This window comes from Rhipicephalus microplus, chromosome 4, assembly GCF_043290135.1.
Source record: "Rhipicephalus microplus isolate Deutch F79 chromosome 4, USDA_Rmic, whole genome shotgun sequence".
Taxonomy (NCBI): Eukaryota; Metazoa; Arthropoda; class Arachnida; order Ixodida; family Ixodidae; genus Rhipicephalus; species Rhipicephalus microplus.
Genome location: NC_134703.1, coordinates 219,716,512 through 219,732,034, shown reverse-complemented (window position 1 = coordinate 219,732,034; position 15,523 = coordinate 219,716,512). Strand labels below are relative to the sequence as shown.

General features: G+C 46.6%; 1 protein-coding gene across 4 annotated transcripts in view; it reads right to left on the bottom strand.

Annotated features, from left to right (window-relative positions):
* The window catches only part of rhea (Talin_middle and talin-RS domain-containing protein rhea), a 908,869-nt gene that overhangs the window by 628,808 nt on the left and 264,538 nt on the right, over nucleotides 1-15,523 (bottom strand). For all 4 annotated transcript variants that reach the window (XM_037423602.2, XM_037423605.2, XM_037423603.2 and 1 more), the window contains exons 20-22: nucleotides 9,198-9,299; nucleotides 8,972-9,139; nucleotides 2,703-3,023 (exon numbers count right to left, since the gene is read on the bottom strand). In XM_037423602.2, coding sequence (XP_037279499.2) covers nucleotides 2,703-3,023; nucleotides 8,972-9,139; nucleotides 9,198-9,299 — 591 coding nt within the window. The remainder of the gene's footprint in view (nucleotides 1-2,702; nucleotides 3,024-8,971; nucleotides 9,140-9,197; nucleotides 9,300-15,523) is intronic.

Sequence of the window (15,523 nt, the reverse complement as noted above, 5' to 3'; positions counted from 1 at the left end):
ACTGCTCTAGGAAGGTTTCTAGTCCGAAAACAAAACTTCCGAATTCTGGCCAGTGTGGCTGGCGTCGCAGAGCAGTGGAGACAGGCGAAGGAGTTGCGATGAAGAGAGGAGAGCAGACTTGCAAGAGAAAGGTGAACGAGTTGCAATGAAGCGAAGAGAGGGAAGCATATGACGGGAAGGGGAACTTGAAAACCAAAACAAGCGGGAAGAAAGCAAGTTGGGTAGCTTGCTTGCCAGGTTCTCAAAATGTGCAACTCATGCTAGGAAAACATGGGAGAGCAGTCTTGGTGCACAGAGGTCAAAGAATCCCATTGTGCTGCTGGCGGACTATTGCGGCCCTGCCAATTTCGATCAATCCCGATTGGTTTCGTGTAAAAAGCCATTTTCAAGCTTCCGTACGGGTGTGGAGGGCATGCTGAGCGGAGTGCGAAGTGAGCAAGAACAAGTGCTAAACATGAAACGAATTGTGAAGCATTGAAGTCGGTCGGGTAGCGGAAGCGCGTGCTCTAGATCGATAGGACACCAATCCAGACAAAACACAAACGCAGATGATGCAGAGGCCTACTACTGCTGAACACTGTTGCAGCACTCAACAGCTTGGACCGAAAAGCATTGGCAGCAGCTGATGGGCCTCCCACATGGTCCCATTATGAATCCTCAAGATCAGTATGGTGAACCCATATTGCCTTACTAGACTTGTCTATCACAGTGGTTCTTAGCCATAGATATGTCGGGGACCCCTCGTGGACTGGTGGAAGTGATCGGGGACCCCTTGCAGCGGAGGGGCCGAAGGTAGGGGGGTGAGGGGTATGTGGGTAAATTAACACAACTGAAGTGTAAAACAGGTGCCTTTTATTAGGCTTATGCGAATAGTGATTTTGGTCGAATAATTTCGATTCGAACTTGAATAGTGTATGTGAGATAAAAAGAAAAATGGGCATACTTATCACGACCTTACTATAACTAGAACAATATATTTTTATATTGAAAGAAGGCCTCTATGCAAATGTCTTTCTTTTTCGTTCACAGAAAGTTCAAATAACTTCAGTAGTAGCAGGATACGAGTTTCAAAAGGATGCGAGTGACACACTTCTTAACTTTTTAACTTTTACTTCACATAGAGCATATAAGCTGTCGTAACAAGCTTTCAAGCTTTATAAAATGATCAATTGATTTGAAGTTAACACCTTCATTTAAAGGGGCCCTGCAACACTTCTTCAAGTAGCCATGGAGCCAGTAAAGAAGCTTCTTGCCTCGCAAATTTACCACCACAAAATTTTTATAATCAGTCTAATACAAGTGGTGGAGTTCCGAAATCAGTCGCATGCTGCAATTTAATTCTCTCTTCTCGTCCCGACGAAACAGCTGAAAGCTAAGCAGGCAGAAATGGCACGGTGAAAGAAAATAGGTCACACGCACCGCGTGACTTTGAGCACCTCTATAATTTTTTCTTAGAATACTCGGCTTTTTAGTGTGATCGGGCCCGAACTTGTGAACACGTCGCGGCATCCCACAGCAGCTCCAGTGACGACCGAGCGCGCCAGGTCCAAATCAGCCAATGGCTTATGCAGTAGCTGTCACTTTTTGAGCTTGTGGTGCCATTTGTCGAGAGAAGAGAGCAACTTTCAGCTAGCTTTGAGAATTTACTGTGAATCACAGGACACGTGCTGCGCTATATTTGGCTCCCGTGTTCTCGGAAGCCTCGACTACTGATTGGGAGCGTTTTGTGACTATGCTCAAAAAGGGTTGCAGGGCCCCTTTAAGTTTTCAGGGGGAATCCGCGGCAAAGCGGATTTCCCTTGATTGGGTGCTTTCACGGTTTAGCACTCCGACACTGCAGCAAAACTACCTTTATAAGCCATTACATGCGAATTATTATACACCTGTTTGTTCATTGCGAAACTTCTAAATTTTCAATAATATAATTTGAATTGAATTCGAATACTCTACTATTTGTTTGAATATTTGAAGCATTCGAATATTCGCACAAGCCTATCTTTCATTGCTACGAAAAACATCAAACGTGCCACATCACGTTATTTTGGGTAGTTCATCAATACGTGGCACAGTCAGGCTTAAAGAAAAATGCCGGTGAGGGTTTCGCGGATCATAGAAATGGCTTCGCAGAACCCCTAAGGCCCGGGGACCCTCATTCGAGAACCACTGGCCTATCAGATCAAAGCCAAGGGAGATGCCATGAAATGGAAATATCAAACACTGATAGCCTTACACTAGATATGTGATGTGAAGCGATAGTTAATGATGGAGAAATGCAGTTTTTAATTTGTGCATATCCTGCAACCTTGGGCTGTTAGCAATACACATCATTCGAGCTCCAATTCATTTCTTTTTTTAAATGCATATACAGCGCCATGTTACGAATATATACTATTTTAAACTATTTCAGATGCGATCACAAAATCTCGGCATACTTTGCGTAACTTCTTTTTGCGGATCTCTAAAATCGCAAGAAAAAGTGTGCTGGTTACGCTACTAAATGCGGTTAATGGTCTGAGCTGTACATAAATTTACTTACATTGAACTCACTGATAAATAAAAATATAAACACGATCACATTTTGTCCATATCTCATTCGAACGTGACCTACCTCAATTTACTGTAGTCCGGACACTGCTCTCAAAATGTGCTTGGTTAGCTTTCTACCATAATTCCCATATAGCTAATGTACGAGCAGCACCTACCTTGGCCTGTCGCACCATCTCCGGGGCATCTCCAGTGCTGGAGAAGAGCCGGTCAGTGGCATCCAAAATAGTGTCCAAAGCACCGTCCTGTGCTATTGTGGCCCGTGCACGTCGCTCTGGTGCCCCTCGGATGAGCAGCAGCAGTTCTTCAAGGGCATGGCTGACCTGTGCAGCTGCTGCCCGCAGGTCCGACAGCAGGGGCTCTTGGTTAGTGGCCTCCTCACAGCTGGCCACAATGGCATCCACACTCTTGCCAACCTCCTTGGAGGCTTCCGTCAACTGCTCCTGGCAACTAGGGCTCATGATGGTGGGTGCCACTATCTGCAACACATGTGTTCGTACAATAGTGGCTTGCCTGCACGCACACAAGCCTAGAGGGCATGGAATCTTGAGGGGAAAGCAAGGTGCTTCACAAGGCATTCACATGGTGGCAGCAGGTTAGCTGTATTCATCGTCAACACAGCCCAGCCGGATAGGATAATGAGAACTGCCAGAAAGATGATGATATGTGGGTTATTATGGCGCAAGGGCCATACTTGGCTAAAGACCGCCATGGAAAATGATAAGAGTTACAATGAGCCATGACTTACGATGGCATGTAAGGAATGTGAACTATGATAATGTTACATTGCTGTATAGGGGCCTGAAATTCCACGCCCTCAGGTGAGCAAAAACAAAAGTATTAAAATAATGGTGTGACGCAAAATGTGTACTTGTAAACGATGCCAATGCTCATAGCGATAAAAGTTTGGTGGAAACATGGCGTTAGAACGATTGCCTCATTAACGCCCTTGAGCGCAAGGGCGAGGGGCAGGTGCTGTCATTAATGTGGCCACTGCAGCAGCGACCTCTGTCCAGAGGTTGTGGAATGAATCAACTCGTAATATGGTGTGAAAATAACCTACATCTTTTGAAAACACCAAACAATGATTTGTGTTTAAAAAGTGCATCCCTACCAGTGAGCATGAAAGCATTTAGTGGGAGCTGCTGTGCAAGAAGCGCTTCTCACGGATGACACCAAGCTTATTTATTCGGTGCAACATGTGGGGGGTGCTGACACCCCCTGTAAAGTTGTTTGTGCTGCGTGGTGCGTCTCGCCTAAAAGCCGCATTTCGAGTTACATCTACCGGGTGGTAGGTGGCGTGTTCGCGAGCATCGATCACCACTATCATCATCATCATCATGACATAGTGCCGATGGTGACAAGCCTTGGTAGCAGCGAGTGAGAAATAAGTTGGTCCCTTCTGCACGTGGCAGTTGCCGCGAATGGTTGTCTCTAGCGTGGGTCCCTGGTGCGTGGCACCGCGGGTTGCGCGCCGGGGGCCTTCGTGGCAAGTCAAACATTGGCGACGCCGCCTTGGGTGTGTTATTGTGTTTGTCATGTTTTAGAGTGTGTAATATTTTGTAAGGATGTCCTAGCGTGTTGATCACGATTTATGATCTATCGATTCGGCGAACGATATTGTCGTTCTAAAGTAGTGAAATAAATGTGTGTGGTTTGTTCCAACAGTGTCTGGTGTGTCCGTTCACTCTAAGAGTCTGGGGCACTCGCCAAATCAAGACCCCTACACTGGGAGCATCGGACAACAGTTTTGGCGGTTCGGTACAAGCTTTTCCTAGAGCTGGGGAAGAGTAGGCCTACTGCGGTGTGCTTTGTTGAGAGTGAGGAGATCGGTATTCGTGACGTGTTGAACTTGTTGGCATGTTCAGTTTTCTTTTTTTTTTCTGCTCGCAAGTGGTTTTTTTTTTTGTTGTTGCTTCTAATTTTCAAGAACTTGTTCAGTTGGGACTAGAGCCATGGGGTCCGCATCCTGGGGTGAGCAAAGCTTAGAGCACATAGATTGTAGGCTAGGCCCGAAGAGAGTGAGTATGGAAGCCTCGTGGGTGGTCCGATTTTCTGTAAATAGCTTGTATCTCTTCTGGGCTCAGGGAGCCGGGAGTCGTTGCTGTCTGGTATTGTGGCACGACGCCAGGGTGTCGCGACACCATCCGGGACGGTGGACGCCGATCCCTCGGTAAGCTGCTGTGTGCGGCGAGCGATAGGGCCACCTTACAGAGTGGACATATCCTTACGGCTGCCTCTTCTGCGCCTAGGCTGGGTGCTGGGTGAATGCCGGTTGTTGTCGAGCGACTTATTAGGCCTAAAGCTCTGCGCAGCCGCCTGTCGCACGTGGCACAACTAGGTGGATCGTGGCGTCGAGGTGTTTCACTCAGCTTCTGCAACTTTTCATTTTGAAATGCACGAATAACGAAAAGTGACCTTTGTTTTAATTATGAACTGGGCATCTCGGCCGCTGATGTATTAGCTAGCAGTACTGACCATCATACCACGTGGGCGAAAATCCCGAAGCTCCCTTCCTAGGCCCTGCTCCATTGTTTCTGTCGAGTGTTTTGGCATGTACGCAGCGGGAGTGATGTAATCCACGGCTGGCTGTCTTCTGCACATCGTCAGCGCCGCTGGCCAGGAATGCGGTCGTAAGGTCGGGCAATGGACATGCCTCGGACCTGTGCAACTGCCTGTAGTCCGGCGCCCTCATGAGTGCTGGTCGCTACCAGAAGACGTGTGGGCGCGAGTGACAGATCATCGCGCGCACAGCAGGGTTGCTGTTGCGAGATCGGTACTGAGGTGAAGTCGTCGAGCCGGACAGTCAAGCAGTGTGGACCAGCGGCGGTGCCGTGGTGCACGGACATTATGAATGGACATAAGCGGTTGCACTAAAAAACATGCCACGTTGTTTGTACTGTGTATTTCAGGGGTTGTGTACATAATCCCCTTGAGCTGTAAGAAAGTGCACATCGGCCAGACGCGTCGTTGTTTAAGTGATCGACTCCAAGAACATGCGACGCAGGTGGCCTGCACTTGTCAATGCACTGCAGGAATTGTGGGTGCAATCCGCAGTTTGGCAGCACGAGAATTCTGGGCAAATCTAAACACAGATTGACTAGAGAAATCATGGAAGCAAAACAGATTAGGGCGAACGCAACCACGTGTATCAGTGTTCCTTCGGTAGCAATAAGTGAACAAGAGGTGTCTTTTTTGAGCTGTTGAACTAAATAAACGTATACCATCTTTTCTTTTGGGGGAGGGGGTGTTCACACCTTGAAACGATAGTTGGGTGCGCCTGCACATTTGTGTTCTCGTGCAATGAATGTTCTCTAATAGAAGTTCAGAAGTAAGTTGAGTGCCTTTCCTGTCAAGTGCTTTTCCTTCTACCTTGTGCACTCATATATTTCCCCATTATCGCATTTCGGGTTACAACTACCAAGTGGTAGGTGGCGTGTTCGCGAGTGTTGATCACCACTATCATCATCATCATGGTATAGCGCTGGCGGAAACAAGCCTTGGTAGCGGCAAGTGAGAAATATGCTGGTCTCTTTTAAGCGTGGCGGTTGCCATGAACGGTTGTCTCTAATGTGGGTCCCTGGTGCGTGGCACCGCGAGTTGTGCGTCGGGGGCCCTCGTGGTAAGTCGAGCATTGGCGACGCCGCCTTGGGTGTGTTATTGTGTTTGTCATGTTTTAGAGTGTATGGTAATATTGTGTAAGGATGTCCTAGTGTGTTGATCACGATTTCTGATGTATCGATTTGGCGGACGATATCGTCGTTCTAAAGTAGTGAAATAAATGTGTGTAGCATTGTGGATTTTAGGATGCATTTGCGACCGCTGTTTACTCGGCGTAATGAAAAATAAGTAGGTTATTGTGACTTTGTTGGCCCCAAGAACAAGGTGCACATGTATTGACGTGCCAGCATAGCAATTGCCAGTGATAAATGCTTCCAAATACAATTTTGAGGCAGTTTGGCACAATTTCTATTGATATTATCAGGATGGTGCAGTAAATCTGATTTGGCGCACTTTGGCGCAGTTGGCGCAGGAGTGGGATCACTGCACCAAAGGGCACCAACAGGTGGCAACACAGTAGTATGGTGTGCTCCGGCAGCGCTGGCAGTCATTGCAAAAAGAGCCACATTTAAAGCGCGAGACGGCACACTGCCCCATTCCAGTACACCATATTTTCAATCAGACATGTACTGTATTTGTCTCCAAAAAATTCGACCCTGGTGGAGCTTGAAAGGCAGCTTTGCTGCAATACGAGAATGTAATAAAGTGAAGATCTGGAGGAGTCGCTTTCAGCTTGATTGACTTCATCTGTGTTCAGGAAGTTCGAATAGCGATTCCACCCTGAATCAAATAGAATAGCCAGCACTATTTGAAAAATAGTGCTGGCTATTCGAACTTCAGAACATTCATACACCTTTAATGATAACACCAGGAAAGGTTAAATCACACAATCACTTGCCTTTAATGTTATATGAAATGCCTTCATGCCTTTTATTTCCTAGCTATCAAAATGAACAAACAAGATTTTTTATTCAATAACAAACACTGACATTCAAGACGGGGTTTGGCCAAGTTTGTAGATTAATTATCTAATTAATGACATGCACAGCATAAGCTGTATTTTGGATCAGAAGAAAAGATAATAAAAATATATTTTAGCCCCTGCCTGCCTTTGTCGTTTTTTTTTATATGTGTAACATTCTGCACCCTATGCACACAATTGTGTACACCTTTACTCAGGAACCGGAGCATGCATTAATCCTTCAATGAACTGAACCTCTTGCCAAATATGTGTGCCTTACTTGATTTACTTGCTGAAGGCCCCAGCACGTGAGACAAGTCAAGTGCACTTTTTCTATGCTGCAAATCTACACGAAGAAACCTACATTTCTAGCAGGAGCTTTGACTCAATTTATGCGAAAATACAGCATGAATGTCTAAATATTTATTTGCAATTCTATTGATTACTGAAACACACATCTATGAATGTATTATGACAATGAATTTTGAACAGATGCGCATCTTTCATACCGTATTTACTCGCATAATTCTCGCACTTTTTTTTGCCAGAAAACGGATGCAAAGTTGGGGGGTGCGAGAATTACGCGGGGAAAACTACGAAGTGGCTGCAAATCGGAATTCTCACAAAAGCACCTTACAGCAAGCTTTAAGAAGTACTAATTAGAACTTACCTCAACAATAAAAGCAGAGGTTCAACACAAGGCAAGATTTATTTGAAACACAAAAATGGAAGCAAATAGTCGAGAATAAGAATACTATACGCGATGCTTGTAGGCGTTGCGGGCGTAGAGGTAACGGTCGGCGCTCAACAGGAGCCCTCAAAAAGTAAGCGTAGGACGTCAGTATTGGGCTGATGGCTATTTAACAGAATCGTCCGCAGTTCCCTTCTGAAGAAATAAAGTTTACCATCAATCCCAGTTTTAGGCACACGGCAGGCCCAACGATTCTTGCTGGCTTTCAGCTGCCGTCACCAGTAGCGAACACAAAACTCGTAGGCTCCGAAGGACCTACTGGCGGCCCTGTTGCCGTTGTTTAGCGCATGATCTATCACTTGCAACTTGAAGCAGCCGTGTGGCTTCAGTATCGCCCCATAATGTGCCAAGATTACCGACACAACACACAAAACACGCCGCAACGCGCACTGCCCACTTCGGCTTGGCTTGGCTTGGATTGAATCGGATCTCCGTGCAATACGTTTGATGCTTAAAAGATGGCGCCAGATGGTGCGCGCTATCATCATCAATGGCTGGAACGAGCAGACGACATTATTGCGGCAGTTTTTGGGGGTGCGATAATTACTCTAGGAAAAAAAAAAATCATCTTTTTTGGGGGCGATGTGGGGGGTGCGAGAATTATGCGAGTGCGAGGATTACGCGAGTAAATACGGTAGATATCCAGATACATTCCATAGGGCCATCATGTGTAAGCGCACCGCCCTAATCGTCTTTACGATTCAATGTCCCAGTTTCGGGTACTAGTCAAGATGCATGCGCATTTCCTCCCTTCATTCCCCTTGCCAAGGCACATTCGTTCACACGAAACAAATGCCCATGTTCTTCTCTCATATAACTGCGCTATTTTCTATGATGAATCCATGCCAACAAGCTCGTTTTTACCCTTTTAAAGACAACACTTTTGTTTCAACAGAAGATCAAATGCCTTGAAACAATGTGTCAATCCGACCCATTTACAAACAGTTCTCTGAAAGTGGCATCTGAAAGACTTAAATGAATGAATGCACCGATGTCTATCTGTAAGAACCAGCACTTCACTGCCATTCCTTTAGCTCAAGCGGCTGTGTGTTCACAATGAAGCATTCAAAGACGAAACTGGCGAAACTTGAAATCTGAAAGATTTTATCACCGTTAAGTTGCTCAAACAAAATGTCAAGGACCGCCAGCAGTACCTTTGTGCAGGCCACGAGCTGGGAAGTGGCCAGGGCTCCCTGAGTGGCAGCACCAATCACCCTGTTCTGTTGGCCCTGGTCATCACAAGTGGAGGCCACATTCTTGGCCTGCAACACAAGGGCCGCCGTCGCATTGGCCACCTGCTTGGCTGCGGCCAGTAGCTGATCCTGCATGGAAAGGGCACACTGGCAGTGTCGGAAACCGTGTGGCAAGGGTAAGCCTAACCTGAAGCTCCAGGTCTGCTTCGTCCTCCTCACCAATAGTGTACAGAACAGCATGGCTGGCCTCGCCCACTCGGCTGGCAGCATTCAGCAGGCTCTGGCGGGGCTGCAAAAGCCACAGACCACCCATGGTCAGAGCCATAATTACAGAGATGGATGGTTGAAGGTAAAAAACCTGGAGACACTGCGCGGAACAAAATAAAAGTTTAAAAAGAAAAAAACACAGAAAAAATGTTTCGGCTGCCACACAGAAGCCTTGTTCACAAATGAAATCAAAATATGTGTGAAGCAGTTCGCCTTATGTATGTTTCAATATATCACGCAAGCAGCGCACATATACTGACAGCACATAACCATCGTTTCTGTATAAAGTGTGCAGAGTGGTATGTATCACGAGTGACTTATGATACAGACGCCGTGACAGTCCTTTTTCTCTAGCGAGAACAAGTGCCTTCCCCCAGTCGATTGTGTGACCACCTGACACATGCTCAGCCAAGACACTGTATTTTCCTTTCTTCACGTACATCACAAATGTGCTGCTTGAGACATCGTTTAAAGTCACCACTTTCACCGATATACACATTGTTCCAATCTGCGCATGCGACAGCGTACACCACACCGGAGAACTTCACTTTGGCTAATCTTTCCTTCACTTTTACCAGCGATTGTGGTAGTATTTGGTCAAAAACATGTGCAACATGGACGTTGTAAGATCCCAGAGTACGGCCGAGGGCTTCGCTTATGAAGGGAATATACGGTATTCCTGCACGCTTTTCACCACATGCAGCACAGGGCAATTGTGGACGTGCAATTTGTCGTTCCACAGCATTTAAGAAAGAATTCGTATAGCCACAGGCTGACGATTCCCGCCACAGCAAGCGTATGTCGGCTGCGTAGTGTTATGCCTGGGGGTCCAGACTAAACGTTATTGCTTCTGCAAAGGCAACCGGTGTCAAGGCCAGTGACCGAGCCTGCCTGGTGCCATCACCTCAATGACCTCATCTAGCCCGGCGGCGACGGTGTGTGTAACAGCTCGCCGGCAACACGCAGCAAGCTCCCTAAACCCACGGGCTTGGTAGCAGCCCGATGTTGCAATCGACGCCATCCAGTCTGGCGAGTCTTTCGCAATGCGTGGCAATACCACTCACTCATGACACAACCCAGGGGCGGGCCCCAATTTGAGGATGCTGATGCCACCAGCGGCGGTTCTGATTGGATGTTGCTGACATAAGGGTTCAACCAAAAACCAAGCGGCGCAATGCCAAGCAGCCGACCTATGCGTCAGAGAGAAGACGACAAAGTTAGAGCGTGCGTCCAAAGACATCTTGGCTCTTCGAGTCACTAAAGCTGTCGGCCCCCAGTGCCGATAATGTAACACCTCTATTCTATGCTCTACATAAATCTTCCTTTAACTCACCGTCGTCTTGTGCGCTCGTCTATCAGCTCTGCACAGAAGCAGCTGCGAGCTGAGAACGCGCTCCCTAACAACCTTGGCAGCCCGTGACCTCGGCGCACTATGCAACAGTGTCAGCGGCGGTACAAGTCGTAACAGTAGTCTTCTTTTCTTGTGCAGATTTTCTGCACGCGTGGTAGAAGTGTAGAAATCATGGCCCTTTTGTGAGAAGCGGGCTGTATGCTATCAAAAATGCAAGTAACGACCTGTGTGAGTTGTCTTCCTGAACACGCCAAACAACAAAGTGGGCCCTTTTCTTTCAATGAGCATAACAAGGAAGAAGACCTTTCCTTCTACTGCCTTCCAACCATGAATCGAACAGCTGCTTCCATGCTGTTCAGGTGTGAAATGAACGCCTGAACCACTTCTTGGTAAACAATGCAAAAAATGTCGTCCAAATAGTGGAAAAACACCTTCGAAACTGGGCTGAATGAGGAGAGGACTCGACTTTCAATCGCTTCCATAGTCAAATTAGCAGCGGTCATGATTATAGAACTGAACACGGAAAGAAGAAAAGTAGGCCTGAAAATTAATACCATGCACAAAACTAAAGTAATGTGCCACAGTCTTGGCAGAAAACAACACTTTGCAGTAGGTGGAGAGACGCAGGAAGTTGTAAAGAAATGTGTCTAATTAAAACAGGTAGTAACCGTGCAGCCAAACCATGAGAGTGAATTAACTGGAATAAAGATGGGATGGATCACATTTGGCAAGCATTCTCAAATCATGAATAGTAATCTGCCAAATAACCCTCAAGAAGAAGGTATATAACAGCTGCATGTTGCTCCTACTTACCTACGGAGCAGAAACCAGGAAGCTTACAAAGAGAATTTAGCTTATATTGAGGACGGCGCAGCAAGCGATGGAAGGAAAATGATAGGTGGGCCGCTGCCCTGTGCAATCCCAGCCTCGGCAACCAACTCTAGGCCGTCGAGCACGCCCGCGAGGCAGCAGTCAGACAAGGTCTTGACGTCCCCCCCGCAGGAGACCTAAAGCGCAGTCGGCGAAAGCTCTGCCAGACTTCCAATAAAGTTGTTACTAACTAACCAGAGTGGGTCAGCGAACAAACTGGGTTTAAGGATATCATAGTAGAAATCAAGAAAAAGAAATGGACATGGGCCAGGCACGTAGCATGTAGGCAGGATAACCACTGGTTATTAAGGGTAACTGACTGTATACCAGAAAACGGATACACACGAAGGGGAGACAGAAAGTTAGGTGGGCCGATAAGATTAAAAAGTTCGCAGATTTAATGTGGCAACGGAAAGCACAAGACTAGGTTGATTGGCGGATGATAAGAGGCCTTTTTTCTGCAGAGGTCATAGTCAGGCTGATGATAAAAATTTAGGCACAAATGTCAAAAATAGGCATTTATATGCACTAAAAAAATACTATAGAAGCCCTTCTCAACCTCTAATTCATGCTCACATATCAAAATGACATGATAAAAATGCAAAAAACGAAATAAGCATTTGCCTCTAATCCTGTCTCTAGTCACAACATACAGATCCTGTCGGGCCCTCCACCCAATGCAGTTTCAAGGCGCTGGCTGTGGGCTTCCGTAGGTGCTTCAACTCGGGATCGCTGCATTTAGCCATCACTAGTGTAGTGAAGTCAACACTTCTTGGTAGGCTAACAGCGTTCACTGGACCATGCAAAAGAGAGCGTCTGCCGCTGCATTGTCCTTCCTGCTGACATGGCATATATCAGTCATGAATTCTGTGATGTAAGACATTTGGCGAAGCATTTGTATCTAAGTTGATCGTGTGCGATGTATAAGTCAGCGGCTTGCGATCCATGAACACGAAAAATTCTCGACCTTTTACATAGTGACGGAACTGCCGTACAACCGCTTATATGGCCAGGAGCTCCCTACCAAGGGTGTTGTATCAACATTTGGCCGAGCTCAGTTTTCTGGAGAGGGAAATTAGTTGCCACCTTCCGCATTACTTTTGCTGCAGTACGACTCCAACGCCTGCTCCTGAGGCGTCCACCATTACGCATTGCGGTACACCAAGTTGCGGGTATGCGAGAAGGGCAGCATTCGCTAGAGACTCCTTAATATGCCGAAACGCATCTACGGCTCAGTGGTTCCACTGAGAGTGTTGCTTGCCTTAGTTCTTGAAGCTACAAGTCGGCTGTGCAGCGGATGAAGGATGTGGGGCATTTCGGAACGAACCTATGGCGTAAGTTTACGAGTCCTAGGAACTCTCGGAGTTCGCAGATGATTTTTGGCTGTAAAAACTGCCATACTCTTTCGACCTTGTCCGAATGTGGTTGCACTCCCGCGCTTGAAATGCTGTGGCCCGAAAATGGTAGCGACGGTACCCCAAACATGCACTTGTGGCCATATTGATAACGATGCCATGTTCTGCAAGTCGCTGTAGCACTCAGCGTAGATGACTCACGTGTTCATCAGGCATACGGCTCGCAATCAGCAAGTAAAACAGATAGCTGGGCGAGTTTGTATGTATCCATGATATTAATTTCCTGTCCTGTTTTTTGTGCACGCTAGAAAAGTTATATCATGAATCAGCAGGTCATCCAGGTAAACCTTGAAAAAGTCGAGGCCCTGGACAATGCCATCCAAGAATTATTGAAGAGTTTGGCCAGCATTACGTAAGCCAAAAAGGCATCTGTAGAAATTCAAACATTCCGAACGGCATTGTTATTGCAGTCTAGGGAAAATCCTCTGGTGCTACAGGTATCTGATAGTATGCTCTCGCCAGATCTATTTTTGAGAAGATAATCGCGCCGTGCAGGCAGGAGGTCAGATCGTGAACATGCGGCACTGGGTAATGGTCCAGCACAGTACGATGTTTAGTGCCCTATAATCCCCGCAAGGACGCCAATCACCACCTGTTGATTTGGGAACCATGTGAGGAAGTGACACACACGAGCTGGATGAAGGGCATACTATGCAGAGCTCCATTATATGCAAAAACACCTACCAAGCTAGCTGTAGCTTCTTGGGCGAAAGACGCCGGGGCCGCGCATATACCGGTGGTACTGTGGTTTCTATGTGATGCTTAACACCATGCTTTACTTCGGAAAATGCCTGTTACTGTTGTGTCAGCTCTTATACTATGGCGGTAATCTTATACTATGGAAATCTCATACTATGGAAATCTTATACTATGGCGGTGAAGCGCGATTCTCCTGATGAATGGAGTAAATTAGGCTGAGCGGAGGACGCAAACACTGCTTGTTGTCAATCGCTGCATGACATACAGGATACTGAAGCCATTTGTTTCGAACATCAACTATCAGACTAAAGTGTTGCAGAAAGTCAGCGCCCAATATAGCCAAGTTGACATCAGCGACTATGAATACCCATTTGAATGTTGTGTTCAAACCGAAGTTCAGTGCGAATGAAGAATGTCCGTATGTTTGTATCGCCGTGTTATTGACGGCTTGGAGTGGTGATGTAATAAGGTTCTTCCTTTCCGCTTGTGACGCAGGTATTACGCTCACCTCGGCGCCTGTGTCGACTAAGAAACAAACCCTGTTGTTGCGGTTGGTAACGAAAAATACCGAGGGACGACTTAAAGGCAGCGTACAAGCACTGGTCAGCCTCAGAGCTAGCCGCGGTCATTTCCAAAGTGCATGCAGGGTGGGACACACTCGCGCATAGTATTTCCGAACCACGAATGATACCGGCATACATTTTGCACCTGAGGTTGTGATAGCAACATATTTGGCTCGTTTGCATTTTCTGATGGTCAGCTTGTACACAATGCCAATAACGTCTCGGTGAGTCAAGAAATACTGTAACGAAATATGCTTGTAAGCCCACACCCTGACAAGTTCCTCGCGTTGAAACCAAGTAAATTGAAGAGACCAGTAATATGTAATATGCTTAGTTCCTTTTACTGAGTGATGAACAGCAGTGCACAATCTGATCAGAAGCATTTGTTCCATTTAAGGGGAGATGCGGGTCGAAAAAGACGAGTTTTTTTTAAATTACCAATTGTTTATTTTTGCCTGTTTCGGTAAGATTAGTACCTTTACTGTTCTAAAAAAGAACAATACATGTCGAGACTTGACAGGAAATGCTTTGGAATTGCATCTAAAGAGCACAAGGTGCTTGTTAAAAGCCCCAAAGTATGTAGTCTTCAAGCACCTTGCCGCCAATAATGCACCTCCACTTGCCATTGTCCATCACACGAGGTGAAGAGTCGAGCCTCACTCTTAAAATAACGGCAGTTTTCCTCGTTGATACAGCGCAAGAAATAATAAAAAGAAGCACGCTTTCGCGCATTTTTCGAGTGCCGCTCATGGCTTGTCGCGTGGTGTGAATCGGGCACCGGCATTGGCCGCTGCACACCACCTGTATGCGCTGTGAAGCCTACTTGCAGGGTCCGTGTCTTGTCTAGCAGCGCAGCTAAGCGATGCTTTTCTCGCGTATTTATCTCCGTTATGAATGAAAAAAGCCATTGCTCACGCATGAAAGCCGTTGTGGCGGCGCGCTCTGCAGGTAGGCTATGAGCCGCAGGTCTGATTTGCGGCAGTTGTTGGCTTGCAAAAACCAATGCATCAAAAGTCATGAAATAAAGTTTTTTTCATTCCATTCCATTCCATTCAAAAGTCATGCACAGCCATCAGCCAGAAAGTTCGTGAAGCGGCAATGAATGACAAGTTCGTGATCCGGCAATGAATGACATCAGCACCAATATTGCGAGGTCAAAGGAGCTCACAGTGAGGGAATTTAGCGTGGGCAACATTGCCATTATGTACGATGGTATGTGGCACAAACGTGGGCGCAAAATGGCATCGGCACTGTTTTATCCCCGACGTTGGATCACAAAATAAATTTTGAAGCGACGGCCATCCTTGAAAACGAGCCGAACTGGAGGATAAGGTTTGTAGCGTCATCA